The 20,001-nt window shown below is 59.5% G+C and overlaps 2 protein-coding genes across 2 annotated transcripts; both read left to right on the top strand.

The window, feature by feature from the left end:
- Positions 1–1,159: 1,159 nt before the first annotated feature.
- Positions 1,160–9,909, top strand: VOLCADRAFT_86751 (uncharacterized protein; the record flags this gene model as incomplete). The annotated part of the gene is made up of 15 exons (XM_002946573.1): positions 1,160–1,354; positions 1,489–1,590; positions 2,016–2,199; positions 2,463–2,575; positions 2,780–2,955; positions 3,280–3,483; positions 3,837–3,922; positions 4,178–4,245; positions 5,570–5,602; positions 6,117–6,243; positions 6,601–6,879; positions 7,494–8,073; positions 8,359–8,680; positions 8,984–9,235; positions 9,700–9,909. The coding sequence occupies 15 exons, from the start codon at positions 1,160–1,162 to the stop codon at positions 9,907–9,909; spliced, it is 2,931 nt and encodes a 976-aa protein (XP_002946619.1).
- Positions 9,910–12,564: 2,655 nt separating this feature from the next.
- Positions 12,565–20,001, top strand: VOLCADRAFT_116030 (uncharacterized protein; the record flags this gene model as incomplete). Its single annotated transcript, XM_002946572.1, has 14 exons — positions 12,565–13,227; positions 13,703–13,878; positions 14,003–14,111; positions 14,444–14,734; positions 15,334–15,525; positions 15,820–15,996; positions 16,546–16,685; positions 16,781–16,829; positions 17,071–17,195; positions 17,368–17,603; positions 18,069–18,139; positions 18,446–18,529; positions 18,893–18,958; positions 19,390–20,001. 14 exons carry the CDS (start codon positions 12,565–12,567, stop codon positions 19,999–20,001), a joined length of 2,991 nt encoding a protein of 996 aa, XP_002946618.1.

Raw genomic sequence — 20,001 nt, 5'->3', positions numbered from 1 at the left:
TGGTTATCTCCAGTTGCTCATAGTTCACTATCCCCACTTTGCGTTGTTGCCTGTGCAAACTTTGTCTAGAATTGTCGGAACGTCAGGCGGCTACGCCAAACGTATTGCGTTGATTGCGTCTTGCCGCCACGGAGGATAACTACTCGACCCAGCACGGCTTCCTCAAACTGGTAAAGTGTCCACGCCGTCGGCGAACCTAGGCCTCAGCCTACCCTAACTGCCCTTTCAAGGTCCATAAGTAGGACAGACTGGTTCACTATGCATACGCTTACAGCTAATGGGAGGCGACGTCTTCACCTGTCGTGGCACAGTCCCGATGGGTTGCCTAACACACTTAACATGACGAGCCGTCGCCTACCTACATGCGAACAAGAAACATGTTAAAATTAACCATGCGCATACGACATTATGCAATTCCTGAATGACTTCAAAGGAACTGCTGCAAGCGAACCACAAGGCGACACAATACAACAATGTTTTTCCCGTCAAGTTCTTGTAGGTCATGACCCTCGTGCCACTCCTTAAGCAACGTGTCGCCTGCGATTGGCCTGCCGCTGTGGCCATGGTCCAACCCTGACTAGGAAACAGCAACATTGCCACAGGAGCTACCTTCGGCGTCAAGCGACTTCGGCTGCCGCGCCGTGGCCGCGCTGCGACCATCCTGCGCGCATCCCCACACCTCCCAAAGCGCCCTCAAACACAGCCGCAACCCTGCATAACGGACATTCCCGGTGCATTTGCTATGCGGGGCCACATGCCCAGACCTCCACACGCACCATGCCGTGCTGTCCTGTGCTGCGCTGCAGATCCTTGTCCTGCTCCAATACCCATCGCATGACAAGATAGAGGGAAGGATGGCATGCCGCTTGCCTGACGACTGCTGCACCCATCTGCTTATAAATCGCCTTCACATTGATGGCCCCCTGGTCACTTATTGATGATAGGTCCAACGGAGCACTCTGCCTGGCTTCCCGCGACCCGCGGTGGTTGACGAGTGGACACACGGTCGGGGCGTTGCACAGAACCGCTGCGCTGGATAACACAACGAATAGGTCTTGCACCAGCAACCTCGACAACAGACCAAAACAGCGGTAGGAGGGGGCCCCGAGCGCCACAGGTCAGCGGTATCACCCAGGTGGTGTGCGTGTGTGGGCCCAGCATGACCACCGGCTGCTGCTGCTACCGCGCTGGCTGCGGCAGCGGCGGGGGGGTCCACTGCAGCCGCGGCACCTGGGGGCACCTGAGGCCCGAGACTGGTCGCTCTGTGGGGCGGCCGGTCGTGGTGATGACGTTGCTCCTGCTGCTACAGCATCTGCTGGCGCCGGGAGCAGAAGCTGCTCCTACAAGGGCCAAGGTAAGGTGCAGTAGAAAAGGGGACCTGAAAATGGGGCTGCCCCTGAAGATGACATGGCACCGGCTATGTGTGCTGCCGTTATACAGCGCACGTACAGCGCTGCCTGACAGCAGATGATTCCGCATGCCCCGTAGGCGCCTCCCCCACCGCCGCTGCCTCCCCCGCCAGCGCCACGTCCACCCCGGGCTCCTGCAGGGAGCCGACCCAACTTCGTCGTCATCGTGACTGACGACCAGGTACGACGGAGTTGTAATTTAAGCACTTGGCGGGTGCTGTGTGTGGGCGGGCCGCCAGGGGGCAGGGCAGCTTTAATTTGGTGTTTCCGTGGCATGATGCAAAAAGGGGGGAGGTGTTGGGCGGAACACTGCTCAACGCGAAGGGGGAGAACAAGGGGGAGATCGCAATAGGCAGCGTAACTGGTTTTGTAAGTGCTTTATCCGCTCAGTGGTTTGTATGCATGCACGCATGTGTGAGGGGGTTGTGAGTCTGCTGGACGGTAGCCGGAGGATGTGTGATGACCTGATTGCGTCCCAAGCACTCTCAAACCGCTGTTGACAACCCTTCCTCCGCCCTGCAGCGTCTAATCCCCACAATCTCTGAACTCCCCGCAACCGTGCCCCCCTGAACCACTTGTCCATCGCGGCCGCCGCTGTCCTCACAGGATGAGGTCCTCAACTCCACCCACCCCGCCTACATGCCCGCACTCAGCTCACTGCTGGGCTCGGAGGGCACCCGCTTCGCCAACACCCTAGTCAGCACGTCCGTATGCTGCCCTGCGCGAGTGTCGCTGCTGACAGGCCGACTGGCGCACTGCACCAACGTGACCTCCAACTGGGCGCCCATGGGTGGGTCGGGATGTGGATGATGATGCGTACAGCGGCTAGCCGGGGGGCTGACAACTAGAGGATATAAAGGCTCTCGCTTGACACGCCGATGAAGGCAAGCGGGTTTTGAGGGGAGGAGGTGCTTTCTACCAGCACAGAAAGCTGTTCTCGGGTGAGGCATGTATGGATAGGGGCCTGGAGGAATGCGGGGACGGATTTCCGAATGGCGCATCGTGCCGATGCCAGTGGTAATCCCTGTACTGCCAACTCACGCGCCGCTGCAGGCGCCTGGAACAAGTTCATACGCCAGGGCCTGGACTCGGATTGGCTGCCGGGTTGGCTACGGGATGCCGGCTACCGAACGGCGCTGGTGGGAAAGCTGCTCAACGGTTTTTCGGTGAGGATCTGAAGTTGGGATGATGCGTGGATGGGCGCTGCGAAAGGAATACAAATGTGGGCGAACGTTGCGGGTGGGGACCACTGCGGTGCAGTGTGATATCATATCACACATCAGGCGTGACCTCGTCAGTACATTCCCTCCACAATCCTTTGCCGCTTCCGTCGAGTCCGTTAATAACAGTTTTTTTTTATTTTCTTCCAGATACCCCTGAACCAGCTGGAGCGCTGCCCGCTGGGCATCGACCACTTGGACGCGCTGACGGACGGCACGTACAACTTGTACAACTCCAGCTTCTCGCTCAATTGCGGTCCCAGTCAGGCCATGATGGGACAATACCAGACTGACGTCATCCGGGACAAGGCACTGGCCTACATTGAGTGAGTAGCTTAATGCCTGCGCCTGTGAGGAGACCCTTTTTTCCAGGCCCGGGTGGGCTTCCTGCTGCAGTCGCGGGATGGGAGGCCATGAGGGTGAAGGCGCGGGTAGGGGCGATGGGGAGAGGGGAACTTGAGGAATTCAAACACCGTAAATGCCTCGGACCCGGCCGCCACACCCTTGTTATGAAGTCCTGGGGCCTGAACTCGAAACGCCAAAAGCCGGGTACCGGAGATCTCAACAACAGCGTCGGGCAGGGGCGCGGTGTGCACCGCGCTCTCTATATCACACACACACACACACACATTGCCGTTCCTCCGCCGCAGGGGCGCCGTCGCCGCGGGGTCGCCCTTCTACCTGCAGCTGGATCCCGCCGCACCACACGTGGACAACGGTGGCGGTGAAGGCTGGCGACCCCCCCCGCCTGCGCAGCGCCATGCGGACCTCTACCCCGGCTTGGAGCTGCCGGACAACCCCACGTTCCTAAAAGTGAACCCACTCAATCCCTTTCGAACGCGGGACATGAACAAGTGGGTGCGCGCAGGCTGGCGCGGCGTGACAAGAGGGAAGGGGAGGGATGCAGGAGTGGGTAGATGGGTGGGTGGATAACTCGATGGGTGGCTTAGTTACATACATACAGGCAGGCAGGGAGGGAGGGAGGGAGGGCAGGAACGGGGGTGCTGTGCCGGAGTTGGTGTGAGCCATGTGCGTGTCGCCGTGCGCCATCAGCGTTGCCTTTCACGTGTACTGCCCGGTGCCGTACTCCAGGGCGAACAGCCGTCAAGGACACGTCTTCACAAGCACACCACCTGTCTTTGTGCTTGGGCCTTGGCTCGATCCCCACCCATCCCCACGCACAATCTCCCCACCCATCCACCCGCAGCCCCGAGAACGTAAAAGACGCGACGGATTTGTATGTGGGACGTATCAGGTCACTGAGAGCGGTTGATGAGATGGTGGGCGCAATAGGTGAGCCCTCTCCAGGATCGGGCCTTCTCCATTGCTGTAGCTCTGTTCTGCGGTGTCAATGGCTCTTCGCACGTTTAAGATGCTGCGGGGCTCACGGGGGGGGGATCTTGGAGCCGGCGTCCCGTTGCATTACCCCGGCTCTCACACGACACTTCAAGTTTGAGGAGGAAATCCGTCATAGACCCGCGCTTGGTTACTCTCGTCACCCCATGCCCGCGCCTCCCACGTCATCCACCCCAAATCTTATTATTGCAGTCGCCAAGCTATCCGACCTGGGCATCCTGGACAACACCTACGTCATCTACATGTCTGACAATGGCCTGGTGAGTGTAGGTGGCATGTTCTGGGGTAGTTGGGGTGCAGGGACGAAGGGATGAATCCGCATACGGGCAACCGGCTGCATTGCAGCTGGGCAAAAATGGGCTGTGGCCCGTAATCACAGCTCTGCTGATAACCAAAAATGTGTTGCACACAGCCCACGTGCCCATGTAGCCACTTTTTTCAAAATGTTTGTTTTCAAGAAGGCTGTTGCCTGTTTAGCTGTTGCGAACGCGTTCCGATTTTCACGTTGATGGGACGGGCCGCGTCCCGTGATAGTTCCGTGATAGGGTCGTGATGCGAGTATAGCTGTGTGGCTTGGGCATGAACGCGCATCCAAATGACACCCCAAGAATAACAACACACAAAGATTTCGGCTATGCAGGATTACGGGCGAGTCTACCCTGCGCTCACTACTGTGTCTCTTCAGTCCGATTACGGACACTTGGACACATGTCTTTTTAGGACACATTCGTAAACCTGGCTGGGTTCTGATTAGCTGCTTACCTAGACAACGGAAATGCTCCTTTAGTGTTCATGTTTTTAGGCCTTTTGGTGGTTATGGTGGGATAAGCGCTATTTGGCACAGGCGACGCATTGTTAGCGAAAACGTCGCGACTATCTGTTTTTATGGAACTATCGTCTCGTTGTCCGTCGCCATACGAAAACCATGCTTTAAGTAAGTTGGCGTTCAAAGTATTCATTCACATGCTGAAGGAAGTTTTGGAGGGGGCAGGCCGCTTTCACGTCAAGCAGCTTGTTAGCTGCTATGCACCCACGTTAGCTGCTATGCACACACACACACACACGTTGGCTGTGGTCACTAGGGCTTTCTGCCACGACTTGTCCCAAAGATTACTCATTTTTAAAACTAGGCAAAGTCGAATGAATTAAAATTTAAAAGTTTAAAGATGTCAGCCTGAAGGATATTTTGCAGGATATTTCACTACAGTCATCATAGTTTTCCAATTTGAAGGCACGATTTCTCAAATTTAATATGAGTTATAATTTAAACTTTTTTGTATAGATTATGTCATTTGTATAGTGATTTATTAAAGCGTACGACGGTTCCTTTTGTGGCTCGCCGCCCCGTCGGCTAGAGTCCACTTGATGCTGTAAACAAATGTTGTATTTTCACTACCTGCTGCCATGCTGGGCAATTATGTTACAAATTCATTATTGGAAATGTTGCCGCTCTGTTCCGCGTCCCGGCCCGGCCCGCGTCTCGGACGAGCACCGGATGTCCTTCCCGACGCCGCGTCACACATCCTGATGCCCATCCCTCTCCCTTAATCGTTATCTCTTCCCTTGCCCGTTACACAACGACAGCATATGGGGCAACACTCCCTGGACGACGGCAAGGTAGGCTGGGAAAATTAGGAGCCCGAGCGCAAGGGATTCAAAAAACCGACACACCTCAGATACATGGGCTAAGAATAATAGGAAGGGCGAACACGGAGGAGGAGGAGGAGTAGGGGCAGCAGGATGAACGGCATTTGCGAGGAAGCTGGCGCTGCAGGGCTGCGCGGTCTGGCACCGGATCCTTGAGGAAGCGTGAATCACCTGTGTGTGGGGTGGGGAACATATACAAGGAGGCCTGCCTAAGGCATATGGCGGCGGCACAAGGCCTGAGGAATCAAGCTGGCGTGCTCGCCCCCGCGCCCATAACTCTCATGTCCTGCCCCGGCCGCATGGCCCTCGTCGCTAGGTGCTGAGATGTATGTGCTCCGTGCTGCCGCCCGCTTGCCCAGCCGCAGGCCCTGCCGCTCTGCCCTACCCGTCGCCCCTTGCAGATTATTCCCGACCTGTCCGCCATCCCGATCCCCTTGCTTAGCCCTCGTTACCCGCCGTGGCTCCGTCTCCCTCCGCGCCTCAGGCCACCCCCATTGAGGAGGACAGCCGCGTGCCGCTGTACCTCCGAGGCCCCGGTGTCCCGGCAGGGGTGGTGAGCGCCTACCAAGCCAACCTCGTGGATTTTGCGCCCACCGTGAGGGCTCTGGCGGGTAGGTGGTAGGTGGAACACACCACCCTGCGAGCGAGTCTATATTATCGGGGACCCGTCTTCCCGCCTCCACACCACCCAGCTCAACTCCCACATGATAGACCTGCAGGCGGCAGGAGGCTGATGGCAGGCACCAGGAACCAGCACACCATGTGTGCCGTGTGCGTGCGCCGCTTAGATGCAATGCAATACCCGCGCCGCTTGGCTCAATTCCACATCCGCATCAGCCGCGATTAGAGACGTGGCCACCAGTGCCGCGGCCATATGCGTGAGGAGTTGATGGGTCCAGTAGCACAGCAGCCTGCTGTCGCCACGGCCCACGAACAAAACCTGACACCCATCCCACCGCCCTCCGCAGGTCTGCCGCCGCGACCTGACCTTGACGGCGTGCCGTTACCTATAGAAGGCCTGACGACGGATGCATACGATGCGGTCATGCGTCTGGCCGTCGCTGCGGCGGCGCAGCGAGCGGGGCTGCTGCCGCCGCTGCCACCTGGCCCGCCGGGCGCACCTCCGTCACCGCTGCCACCTCCGTCGCTGCCACGTCCGTCGCCACTGGCGTCGCCGCCGCCCAAACGACCACGAGCCAAGTTGGCACCGTCAATGCCCGTGGATGCAGGCGTCGCCCGAGTCCTGGGTACGACGATCTCAGCTGCGTTGTCAAGACCTTCGCCACGGCCATCATGGTCGGGGGCCGCGGTGACTCCGCCACCCGTGTTGAATAGCCGATCCCCACGGCCGCCGCCGCCGCCGCCGCCACTTCAAGGGAAAGTCCGACCGCTGGCGGCGGCCGCCACTTCATCATCATCATGGCCGCTTGAACGGCCGCCGGCGGCAACCTCACGTCCCTCGCACCCGCCAGCACTGTCTTCGCCGCCACCGCCTATCGGGCAGCCGCCAGCACAATCCCCTGTGCCGTCTCGACAACCGCCAGTGGTGGAAAATGTTCTCGACCCTTTGACCCCCTCGCCATCATCCCGTCCGCCGCCGCCATCTTTCCCACAATCTGTAGGATGGCCTGCGCCGCTGGTGTTTGAGACGCCCTCTCCACAACCTCAGCCTTTGGCAGTGCCCGAAGCACTTCCTGTCCCAGTACAGTTGCCGCCGTCAACCCAATCGCAACCTCTGGCACCTGAACCACCGCCACCATCGCCCCACCCCTCGCCACCATCGCCTCACCCCTCGCCACCATCGCCCCACCCCTCGCCACCATCGCCCCACCCCCGCCGCCATCTTTCCCACAATCTGTAGGATGGCCTGCGCCGCTGGTGTTTGAGACGCCCTCTCCACAACCTCAGCCTTTGGCAGTGCCCGAAGCACTTCCTGTCCCAGTACAGTTGCCGCCGTCAACCCAATCGCAACCTCTGGCACCTGAACCACCGCCACCATCGCCCCACCCCTCGCCACCATCGCCTCACCCCTCGCCACCATCGCCCCACCCCTCGCCACCATCGCCCCACCCCTCGCCACCATCGCCCCACCCCTCGCCACCATCGCCCCACCCCTCGCCGCCATCGCCCCAACCCTCGCCGCCATCGCCCCACCCCTCGCCACCATCGCCCCACCCCTCGCCGCCATCGCCCCACCCCTCGCTGCCAGCACCCCAGCCCTCGCCGCCATCGCCCCACCCCTCGCCGCCATCGCCCCACCCCTCGCCACCATCGCCCCACCCCTCGCCGCCATCACCCCAGCCCTCGCTACCAGCACCCCATCCTTCACCGCCATCGCCCCATCCTTCGCTACCAGCACCTCACCCCTCGCCGCCATCACCCCACCCCTCGCCACCATCGCCTCAACCACCGACAAGTGCACCTGCCTGGTTACGAGAAGCGTGAGTCAGGGGCTAGCGTACGCGGGAGGGCCATCACTCTTGCCTGCGGATCCCCATCTCTTGTTGGACCTGAAGTTCGCATCCTTAGCTGTGGTAGACATGGAGTCTATGCGTAAATGATTGTGTGCGAGGCCTGTGTCCGCCACTCTCTTTTTCGTCTTTGTTGTGGTCATTGTTCCGCCTCAGCTATATGCCCTCGTTGCATTAAATTGGGGCGCATCCTTCTATCTCATGTGTGTGTGCGTGCGTCTTTGCACCCACATCCGCACTCCGCCGCCGCCGCAGTGTCCTGCTGGAGGCCTGGGACAGCGATGCGAAGAGCGGCTTCTTCCCAGGGATCACCTTCAAGGCGCTTCGCCTGTGTAGCGCCTACCAGGCCAACCTCAAGGCACCGCCCTCGCCACCCAGCTCGCAGCGGCGGCCTCCGCCGCCAATGCAGCAATCGCCGAAGCGGTGGGTTCAGCCGCCGCCGTCGCCGTCACCGCCGCGGCAGCGGCCTCCGCTGCCGTTCCCGCCCTCGCCCTCGCCACAGCAGCCATCGCCGCCGTATCCGCCACCGTCGCCTCTGCGACAGCAGCCGGCGGCCAGCCGGCCCCCTGCGCTCATGGTGCGCAGACTTTGACGTCTGAAGTGTTTTTTACGTGCTGTAACACTGTCCTGCGCTGCGCTGTGCGGGCAAGTGGATAGGCAGGAGCCGCTTCCTCGCAGCCCCTTCGTGTAGAAGGCCAGCACCCTGTAGTCGCCCTGTGGTTCTATAGCGCGTGGTGATCCACGTCCTTTCTGCCCGCGCGGTCCTCTGGGGGAGAGGCCAACGGAGCGCTACGAATTGCGCTCCGTCGGCTTTTTACGCACGTTGATGTTTGCCTGCCCTCTTCGCCGTGCGCTGCATCGGCGCTCTTCCCCCTCACAGGTGCCGCAACCGCCTCACGGGCCAACGGTATATTGTCTCAAGTACATTGTGTGGTGCAAGGACAACGGACGAGAGCTGTACGACCTGTCACACGATCCATACGAGGCTGACAATGTTTTGGGTCAAGCCGCGCCAGCGCTTCTGAGCCGGCTGGATGCCGTATTGAGCGTGCTGGTGCACTGCCGCGGCGGCGATTGCGTACACCCGTACGGTGTACTGCACCCTGCTGGGGATGTGCTCACGTTTGCAGAGGTGAAAACTGCCGCAGATCTAGACTGAGGGGGAGCGAAGCACGTGGATAGCATCGTACGAGGGGGTTGGTTGGAAGGGTTTCAGTTGCCCCTGAGGTGCATGCAGAGGGATGGTGGTGCATGCCGTGCGCGTGTCGGGTGTCGTGCGATGTTCAGGCAGTACACGGGTGTGCATTTCTCCCCAGTGTGCCCCACGCGTGGGGCCCCGCCTCAAAAGACGCGAGGCCAAGATGCAGTACGCGGCCCAGCAACCCCCTCGCTCCCAAGTAGGCAGTCACACGACGTCATGCCCCTCCGCGCATGCACACGCGACCCGCCTGACCCATCTCCTTCAGACACGCCTCCTGCGAAACCCTCGGTCTCCATGACTCGCACACCGCCTCCCAGGCCGCCTAACCGCCTCCCTTCCTCTCCTTTCACCGCACGCTACGCTGTTCTCTACACACCCTCCCCGCATTCTCACAGGCGATGCACCCAAGCCACGACAAGCTGTACGCGTCACTGCCGCCTTTCGCCTTCGCCACCTGCTACCCTGGCTACGTACCTCCAAACGAGCGCACCTTCACTCTGGGCATGCGGGGGTTCCCAGCCAACGTCACATGGGAGTCGACGGGTATCACCTGGCCGCTGCCACCGGGCGTCAGGGGCATTAAGTGGACAGCTGGCGAGTCTTAGCCGGCGGGAGGACCTTCTCAACCTGGACGGAGCCGCCGCGTAGGCAGTTGTGTTGTGTTATTAACACTCTACTGACGCCTGCTTTGTTAGAGGATGTTATTATTGCAAATGACCTCGCTGGTTCGCGTTGAATGTGAGTCTGGCAGCTGGAGACGAGCTTAGCAAAGAGAGGCAGACCATACGTGTGGGTGTGTGCGGGTGGATGGGTGGATGTACGCATGATATTGGGTTTCGTGGCTTGTTTCACGCCTGAACCTACATGCATACGTTGCCGCTTTTTTTTGCTTTCATGTGCCTTACATTCATCCCTATTGCCTGTCCTCATCGTGGTGCAGTCATTTCGTCCGCACTGTTGGGGTGTTCGGCAATGACGGACAGCGCTGACTTGAAAATCCCCGTTAGTTTCCATGGGAGACTCCGGGATGGTGCCGGGGCCTCTGTTTTATTGGAATCGGCAAAGCGCCGGACCCCCTCGGGTTCTATTTCTGTTCTCAATTCCCCATGTATATGAGTGTATATCATATAAAAAATTTCAACAGGTTTTACCCCCCTCCTCCTGGTGTCCCCATGGCCAGTGGGGGTTCTTGAGCCTGGTCCCATTCGTCGTGTCGTGTCGTGTCGTGTATTGTGTGATTAGTACCTCACCTCCCGAATAGAACGTGCGAGAGAATACGTGCGCATATATTTGTAGCTTTCCACCTGCAATGTGTCTTTTTTATTCATTTAACCTGCGACGCTGGTTGCTTGCAGGGATATATAGTTGTTGCATTATAGTTGTTGCATTTTTATACATACGTGGATTACGGCAGTAGTGTCTAGTACTGCACTGCATTGCAATGCACTGATGATCCAGACCTGAGCGTGGATCTTGTTGAATTTAAACATCCCAGTAAATGCTTTTGCGCCGCCGCTTTAGCATCGGAGGATTCCCTAAAGAGGCCTACGTGGCGTCGCTCATGCGTATCTGGCGTTGGTGGTTTGTCTTCGTTCTTGGAATGCGGTAATAACCACGCGCACGGTGTCGTGATGACGATGGTGATAATGCGCGGTGCTGTGCGAATGGGCACATCGACTATTGCTGGGTTGTCCATTTTGGTGCTGCGCTGGTAATATGCGCCCAGGGGTTCCCAGGTAGCTCCTGCCCAACCCGCACAAGTACGGCAGGTACGGCGACACCCTGGGACGCAACACCCATGGCATAGTGTCCAAGGAAGTTCCACGAATCAGGCATTCATCCCTAGAAGCCTATAAAACGAGAAGACATTGCATTCTTATATTGCCTGCAAGTATGTTTTCATCTAGTCCGGCGAGGAGGAGGTCCAACGTTTGCTTTGTTGATGTTTTAGCAATTGTCTGAAAGCACGTGCTGCTTGCTGCACGTGCAAATATGACAGAATAGGCGGCTGCAGGAGCTGTGATTAAGGAAAGGCTGAGTGTTGTTGCCAATGGGAAAGGCAGAGGGAAGTCCTTGCCTGAGGGCGCCCGTGGTGGAGGGCACCCGGCTGGAGGATCTTTGATTTGGGAAGAACTGCACCGCACCACCACGGGCTGTTTGGCCTGCAGAGATGTCTTCTCGGGGTCGCGGACGGAGGCGGAGGTGCAGCAAGGTGGGTTTCCGGGCAGGGACCAGCACCGGTCGGTTGGGGAGGTCTGCGCCGTGTGGCATTGGGGTGTCCGGGTCATGTCCAGCGGCGTCCCGTTGTGTTGCAAGGTGTTTCGTGTTCTCAGGCTAAAACCCCGCCGGTACCGTTGTGGTTGCTGTTCGAAACCCATTCCCGCCAGGCTCCGTCTGGGGATTGGACGGTGTACTAATAATGAGCATCTTGTAAGCTTACGAATAATGAGAATCTTGTAGGCCTAGCAGCACACTGGTAGCATGCTACCGCAGCAATGACCCGTACGTAGCCGTACTCAACTCGCATCGGTCACCGCGAAAACGGACGTTGTGTCCGCGCATGGGCTGAGGGGCTGCGGGAAGTAGACTGTGCGTTTTGACTGCGAGGAACGGGCCACATCAGGCTCCTTATTAACTATCCCGACATCGCAGTACGGCAGGAGCCACCTGCAAAAGCAGCCGTAAACAGCGCAGGAAAGTGCGAGCGGCACTGGAGCTGAATATTTTGGTGCGCCGGGATAATCTGGCATTTTCTCTCTCCAACCCGATTCGTGGTTATTTTTCGGAAAATTGCGGACACGGCAGTTCCAGCTGCCCCACCCTGTGCATATCCTCTTGGGACGCATTAAGGCACGCAGCTGTCTAGCGGCCGCAGTGAATGCCAATCACCGATTGGATGGTCGTTGGTGTCGTACGTAACGGTGGGGCTGGCCTGCCACGTTGCTGCTGTACGACTTCAACTGTGCCGCATTCCGACAGTACCTTGTGGTGCAGCAGACTCCCTTTGGCGCAAGTTATGTAATATGAACGATGACCTGGTATAATCACGATGTAGATCACTATAACGGTGCGCAATATGGTAAAGGGTTAGATTTTCAATTATCATTCACGCATCTGGAGCGATCATTAAGAACGACGGCTTAAAGTTAGAACATATGAAGATATATATCCATTGGGAAGGCGATCGGCCGCTCACCAAGGTCCGCGAAATGCATGACCCGCGGGAGTCAAAACTATCTGTCGTTTAGCTTTTCCGTACAATGCTGCAGGTCATCAAAATTGGCGAGGGCAATTCTGTTTCAGACTTGCGGGATGCTTGCTGGGAAGCCCTAACGGCGTGGCATCCCGACATTGCAGCCAGCGGGCCTGGCACACTGCGGTTAACTGGCGCCAACCGTCGGCCTCTGTCTGTATCTTCTTGTATAGCTGACGTGCTGACCAACGGTGACGATGTGTTCTTCGAAGTTAGCGCATCGGCTGTCCAGGCTGCTAGATCGTCGGCCACACCGTCGTCACGGCAGTCCAACTCAGGAACTAGCCCTGGGCGCGCTGCCATGTGCGACGCACCTACCGCCGCTGCAGCTACCTCATCTGCCAAGGGTGGTATGCCAACGAGCGTTGCATCCCAACCGTTAGCAAGCGGGCAGATCGCCAGCCCGCAAGCTGACGAGGTCGCAGCCCCATCGTCACGGGCGGCTGTTCAGGCCGAAGGCCAACATCGAGCTATCCACGTAGCAGCTACTGAGCAAATACGGACGATAGGGGGTTCCACGCCTAGCGGGCCCAGCACAGGGCAGGCTACAAGCAATGACAGCAGCAGGACTTGCGAGGCTCTGGTACCGGTGGTGCGGGCGCTGTGGCTGCAGGCTGAGGAGCTAGTGGCTCAGCTGCACTACCGGGGTGCAGGGGATATCCTACAGCAGGTTGGTAAGGCCGGGGCTGGGTGACTTTGCCTAATATTCGACTTCGACTGGGATCCGGTGGCGGGGTTGTGCCATGGGACGCGGAGGAGGAGGAGGATCGTTGGCGCAGCGGAGCCTGGGATGTCCGTCTGGTCGGGGTCAGCGTAATGTGAAGGTATTGGTTGGGCGCACTTCGGGGTGCGCGAAGCCAGTGCAACACATCACGGTAAGGCTTCCCACGCGGCTCAGTCCTGCAGGCGGGCACGTTTCCTTGGCTGGGCAGCAGAGGGACAGCATTCCCTGGCAGATGTTTCCGTGCTGCCTTACCTTGAAGAAGAGTGAAATTCGCACCTGGCCGCGATGCACATGGCACCCTTAGTCTGGCGCCCAGCTCACTCCCGCAACCTCCTCCGGGCTTTTTCAGCCCATGCACTCGCCTGGTAATGCCCCCTGGCTCCCTGTTCACGTCCATGCCCGTGCTTCCGATTCCACGCAGGCACTGCTACTGGTTCCGGAGCCCACATCCCCGGCCCACGTCGCCACACTCGTGCGACTAGCCCGAATGTGGCTGTCAGCTGGCAACCCCAAAGCGGCCGTGTTGTGGGCGCTGAGGGCAGCGAAGCAAAGCCCTGGAGACCCGGAAGTTTTGGAACTGGCTGGGGATTGCCTGAGGTGGGCGGGTGAGGGCGGTGAAGCGCAGCAGAGTGCTAGGACATTCACGTCCTGATGCCTAATTGTACTCGGTTTCCGACTGCTGTGTTCTGTGCATTGCAACTTCTTCCCGCTTATGTACCAGAGAGGGTGGCCGACCGCGCGAGGCGGCGGCGCAATACCAGTCCGCGCTGGAGGCGCTCCAGGAGGGGAACGGCGAGGAGAACGGGGCAGTAAAAGGCACGACGGATCAGGTGCGTGTGCGCCGCAGCCGCGAGGTCGGCATTAGAGTGAGGTGCTAAGGCAGGCACGGCAGGCCGGCCGACGAGACTTTACAAACCGCAGCGGCAAGATCTGGTGGCGACGGAGGAGTTGATAGGGGGTTGCGCGCGGCTAGACATTGCCGGTCGGTTCTGGTAGGAAGGACGGCGGGCAGGACAGAGTGAGATGGGAGGTGGTTCACGTTTGGGTCGGGTTCGTAGGCAGCCCGGCTTCATTGCGCGCTGCAGTCGCGTTTCTTGCCGCCTGTTTTCCTTTCATCACGAGCATCGCGCCGCTGTCGTCCCGGCTGCCGCCGCCGGTGCAGGTGTCCGCCGCAAGCGGCGCGCTGTTGCGTCTCCGGTTGTCCCTCGCCGCCTGCCTGGCGGCCGTCCCTGGCAGCAGCATATCCCCCCCTTACAACAACCAGGACCTGGCGGCTTCGCTGGTCATGGCAGTTCTGGAGCGCGACCCGGGCCACTGGGAGGCGCTGCGGCTGTACGCGCGGATCGCTCTGGATCGGGGTCTGCGGGAGGATGCGCTCAAGGTGGCGTTGCGGCTGGTGGTGGGGCAACCCAAGCACCGTGGGGCCAAGGCGCTGCTGTCGGAATGCCTGCCGGTGGGAAGGGTTGGGGGTCGGGGCTAGAAGGTTCTGTTGGAGCTGGCCGGTGGATGGGTGTGGTTAAAGGAAAGAGCATCGTCGAAACAAACGGGACCCAGATGTGAACGGCGAAGCGCGAGTCCGTGGGGCAGGGAAATGTTTGACGTCGCAAGGCTATAGGAAGGGTATTCGTGCAGGGTTTAGCACGGGATGCGGCGCCTTACAACGGGAATTTCATGTGGGATTGGCCCGAAGGGGTGAGTGCGCGAGCGGCTGTCAGCGCATGGGAAGTCCAAGTGGGGTAACAGAGGTTGGAGGGGTTCGGGTAGCCAAGGCAGGGCAGGGCAACGCGGGAGCGGGCTGGCTTAAGGGGAATGAGCACATGGGACGCACCATGCTAAGAGGAATTTAAGGGTGTCGTACGTGGTGCCGGAGTGCATCATGTTATAGCAGGTTATTGTGAAGTGTTTTTGTTGGTGTTTGCGAAGCAGGCGGATCGCTGCTGAGCCCTTTCACACATGTGGCCGACATGCGGCGTGATGCAGCACGTGAAAAGAATCTTGGGTCCAGGCTGGCGCCCTGACGGTATTGGGTCGTCATCTTGATGCGCTGCGCAGGACGAGGCGAGCTGCCAGCCGCTCTATGACGAGCTGGGGATTGCGTTCCCGGTCCAGACGCCGCCAGAAGCGTCGGAGGCTGCGCCGAACGGCACTCTGAGCAGCAGCACCTGTAGCAGTAGCACTAATAACAGCAGCAGCACGGCAGCAGCGCTTGCGTTCGTGGCTACGGCCGTGAAGGACTTCGGCAAGGTATGGCGCGGATGGGGGCCCCTGGGTCAATGGATGCGTGGGAGATGAGCGGACGGCCCACACCAATGGTGTTGGTGGGCCATCCAATTGACTGACTGACCTGAGTCCGCACCATCTTCAACTGAAGTTGTCACGAACGCAAGGTATTGGGAACGCCAATAACAACGCACTGGTATACACTCGAAACCCCTGTGTGTGTTTTTTCCTTGCCGCATCCTGGACGTGGTGTTTCGGCAGGAGCTGTAAGCCAGGCTGTACTTTCTACCCGATCTCGCCTCCCTCTCTCCCTTCCAGGTGGATACCTGCATCGCCCTGCTGCAGCGTGCCGTACAACTGGACCCCGCCAACCCCAGCTATTGTCTTAACCTGGTGCATGCACTGGAGCTGCGCCAGGATCTGCAGGCGGCGCTGGACGCGGGCAGGAGCTACTGCCGCCATTGCGGCTCGCATCTCGCTGGGCGGCCGCTGCGGGTGGGTCCGCCCTGAAGTGCCGTGAGGCGCATGGGCGTGTGAGGGGGGGCCTGGCCGGTACGGGGCGGCACGGGCTGGTCGAGTTGAGTTTGCTAAACTGAGCTAGGGCCGCCGCCTATGCAAGCTAAAGGCGGCGGAATCCTATCCTATCCTATTGTGGACGCGGCATGTGCATCTTACAGAACTTGACGCAGAGTTGCTGTTTTCACGATTGTGGAAGCTTAAGGGCCTCAGGGACAGGTCTAAACCCGCCACGTGCCCCGAAGCAACCCCGAGACACACACAGTGCCACCAGGATGGGGGGCGCCGTGGCCTTGCCGCACGCGGCTTAGGGCGTCTTAGGGGACTTTTACCCCTTCAGCCGTAGGGCCCCCATGCCATTTGCATGTTCACCGTTACCTTAAAAAGCACCATGCTGGGAAGGCAGCTTGCACTTCACACCCTTCGTGGAGTCCTGTCCCGTGCATCCTGCGCCCCGTCTCAACCGTTTGCGACGCTGTCCGTGGACCCTCACCACATGCCAACCTCTGTCTTCTCTAACCTGGCCAGGATGTGGATGCCTTGTTGCCCAGCCTGCCGGAGCTGCGCAACCCGCTGCAGACGGTTTGGTACAGCTCGCAGCCGTTGTGGGGCTCGGCGGTATATGCGCAAGGGCATGGGCCTGACCCGCCTACGGAGAGAAAGGAAGGGTGCGGAGGCAATGACGTTGACGGAGATGGTGGCGGCGGAGGCAACGGGCCCTATGCTCCACAAGCCGGAGGGGTCCATCCTGGCCACACCGCAGGGGTTGCCGGTACTGCAGCCGCCGCCCACTCAGCACCGGCCAAGGCAAGGTGCATTGTGAGGAGAAGAGGTGCCTAGTAGATTTGAATTGGCCAGGAAGAGGAGAGGAGGAGGAGGAGGGGTCAAGGAAAGGCTGCAATGCATTTTTTGCGAAACGTCCATTCCTCTGTCCGCATCCTCAATGCAGTTCAGAGCGCCGCAGGGTTCCATTCTTCTGCATACTGGTGTCCTGCCCGCCTGCCGGGCGGCATGAGTGCTAACGCGCCATCTGCCTGTGGTGTCGTACAACAGGTATCGTACAGCTCAGATCAGTTGGACGAGCTGGCGCTGCTCTTTACACTTGCTAAGGTGCTGTTCGTGGGTGGAGCACTCACTGCGGCGGCCAGGTTGTGCGACCTTGTGGAGCCGATGCGCAGGTGGGTATCCAAAGCGTGGATCCGGAGATGCGGGGCGTGCCGTAGTAGCTGACGTCGACCGCAGTATGTGTGTGCGTGTGTGTGTGTGTCAATGCCTACCAAATTACGGAGTTGCGTCCCCTCCCGTATCCCTGCCGTTCTTGCCCGTCCCGCCCTTCCGCTCTCCCCACAGGGCCTCAGCCGTTGAGCTCCACACCACTCTCATACGCAACGAAGCAGCTTACTTCGGGTGTGTAATGCAGCTGCTCAAGGACTACCCGCCGCCGCCCGCGTGGCCAGCGCAGCTACCCCACACCCGCCTACCACCGCAGGCCGCTGCTGACACGTCCGCTGGTGCCGGCGGAGCCTCCGCGAGCGGTAGCAGCCCCTCGCCGTTGTACTTGTGTGGAGACTCCCATTGCCTATCTGGTAGGTCTTGCGCTGCTCGATGTGGTTTCGGAGCTGGTGGGGCTGCTGCGGACTTGGATTGTCCTCGGGCTGTTTGGTTGGATGTGATGAATAGGTGCCAGTCGATGGTCTGGCATGGCACCCGCAATAGGGCCAGCGACCTGGGAATACGGAAATGCATGGAGGCCAGGGCTGCCGCTTGGGGCACAAAACAGGTCGTGTGACTAGTTGAGCGCGAGGTGGGGTCCCCGGCGCATGAGCATGTCCGGCTGTCCATCCGGCCAGCCCACCGAACTGACTGAGCAGAGTTTTGTCGCGCCCGGTCAAGCATGACAGATTGCCACATCCTGGTTCTGTTCGGGTAACTGATACTGCCTGACCCGCCTGTCCTCCTCACTTCTTGACCCAACCCTTGTGCTTCCGTTTTGTGGGATGATCTGCCGTCCTGCCAACTCCGTACGGACCCATCGGCCGGCTGATCTGCAGCCGCATGGCGGCTGGTAAATTTGCGCGGACAGCAACGGCTACTACGGCCGCTGCTTGTCACGGGCTGCAAGGTGGGTTTGAGAGACGCGCCCCGCAAGGTTGCGTTCATCGTGCTCTTGACGCGCGCCATGACCGTCGCGTGGCCAAGCGCCGTTGCCCACCGGTGCGGTAGGGCCGAACCCGCGCGGCCGAGGATGCGGCCCTCTGTCTCAATTGCTTTGCGTTGTCCTGCCTTCCAGATCCAATGCCCTTTACTATCACACAACATGTGTCGGCCCACACCTAATGATAGGCTTACCTCATTACCCGGCCCGCTTTCACACCTCACACAGCACTGTCTGATCCCTCACTCCCCGCCACCTCACCCGCTTGGTCAGGTATGGCACCTGCGGCCCTCCAGCGAGTTCTATCCCAAAAAGCAATTCGAGGTCACCTTGCAACTTCTGCCGGATGGCGCACAGGTGAGGGACCGCATTGGGGGACGAAGGGCGGCTGGACAGGACAGGGGCAGATGGCTGTCCCAGCCAGCGGCCTCCCAAGACTTTAGACTCGTGTCCTGCTGCGCCATCTTAAGCACATAGCGTCAACGCTTGCCCACAGGGGGTTAACAAAACATGTGGAGAAGATCTGAATGGAGACGGTGATCTCTCCTTTCTCCTCGGCTTGCTGATCGCTTCTTGCTACTTCATGAATTTCGCTTTTTCAAAAAAGCGTTACCGAAGGCCCCAAGACACGCCCAATGCTGCCGTACCCTATCATACACCGTTTCTGGGCATTGGCACATTGTACGTGTGATTGCCCTTGCTCTCCGGCGCGTGCTGCAGGTGGTGTTGGTGCTGGGGGAGATCGACTGCCGGGAGGGGCTGCTGCTGGCGGTGCAGAAGGGCAAGGTGAGTCAGACGCGCTGGCCGGGAAGAACTGGCGGGCGCGTCCATATGTGCAGTATAGCAATGATTTGAGCTTTCGCACGTATTGTGCTGCTCCTCTGAGCTGGCTAATGGGCTTCTGAGCCCCTCGGACGACGGCTTTGCAGATCCATCCTTGTGTGCCTGATAAAAGAAGGTCCTATCAAAACGGATAGCGTAATCGAAGTCAGGAGACAATATACTTCCCGAAATGGTTCTTGAGGCAAGTTGCAAAGGTTGTCCACACAGCTTTGGGCTGGCGACTTTCTTTCCCTCACCTTGCCGCCAAGGGATGAGAACTCACTGACCCGGGAGCCATGTATCACGTCCGCATGCAGCATGCTTCATGCAGCCCATACTCTGCGTTCTGATGTTTGGGACCCCGTCGTGGACCGCACTCCTGCCATGCATCACAGTATGGCAGCATCGCCGAGGGCATCGACGCCACCGTGGCCATCTACATGGAGGTGCTTGGCCGCATGGTTTCGGAACGGTCCATGGAGGTATTCGTTCACCCTGTACCGCCTGTTCTAAACGAGACGCGTGGCGTCGTGACGCTCTTCACCGCTGCTCTCCGCAACGCGGTGACCGCCGCGCGGAATGCTAACCCGACGCTGCGGCAGCGGCTGCACTACCTGGACTTCTTCAACCAGCTGCTGGTGCCTCGTCGCAGCGCAGCTGGTGCCTCCGTGTGTGCCACTGGCAGCTCGAGCGAGCCTGGGGCCACTGGTGGCGCTGTGGGCGGTTTGTCTTCTTCATCCGATGAGGTGTCGCGCGAAGCGTTCGCAGATGGCAGACCGCGAGGCGAGGAGAATTCGGGTGCTGTGGCAGCGCGTGATGACGCTGACGGCAGTGGGACAGCGCACACGGGAGTTGTTGGGGGCGCTGCGGTAGAGGGGTCGGCAGCGGCGCCGGCGGCAGCAGCTGCCGCAGGGATGGGTCTGCGGCCGGACCTGGCATTTGACGGGACGCACTTGGCGCCCACATACGTAACAGAGCTGGATGCTGCGCTTTCGGGGGTGCCATGA

The sequence above is a fragment of the Volvox carteri genome (genome assembly GCF_000143455.1).
Source record: "Volvox carteri f. nagariensis unplaced genomic scaffold VOLCAscaffold_3, whole genome shotgun sequence".
NCBI classification, from domain to species: domain Eukaryota; kingdom Viridiplantae; phylum Chlorophyta; class Chlorophyceae; order Chlamydomonadales; family Volvocaceae; genus Volvox; species Volvox carteri.
Note: the sequence above shows the minus strand (reverse complement) of the source record. Positions and strands in the feature narration are given on the sequence as shown.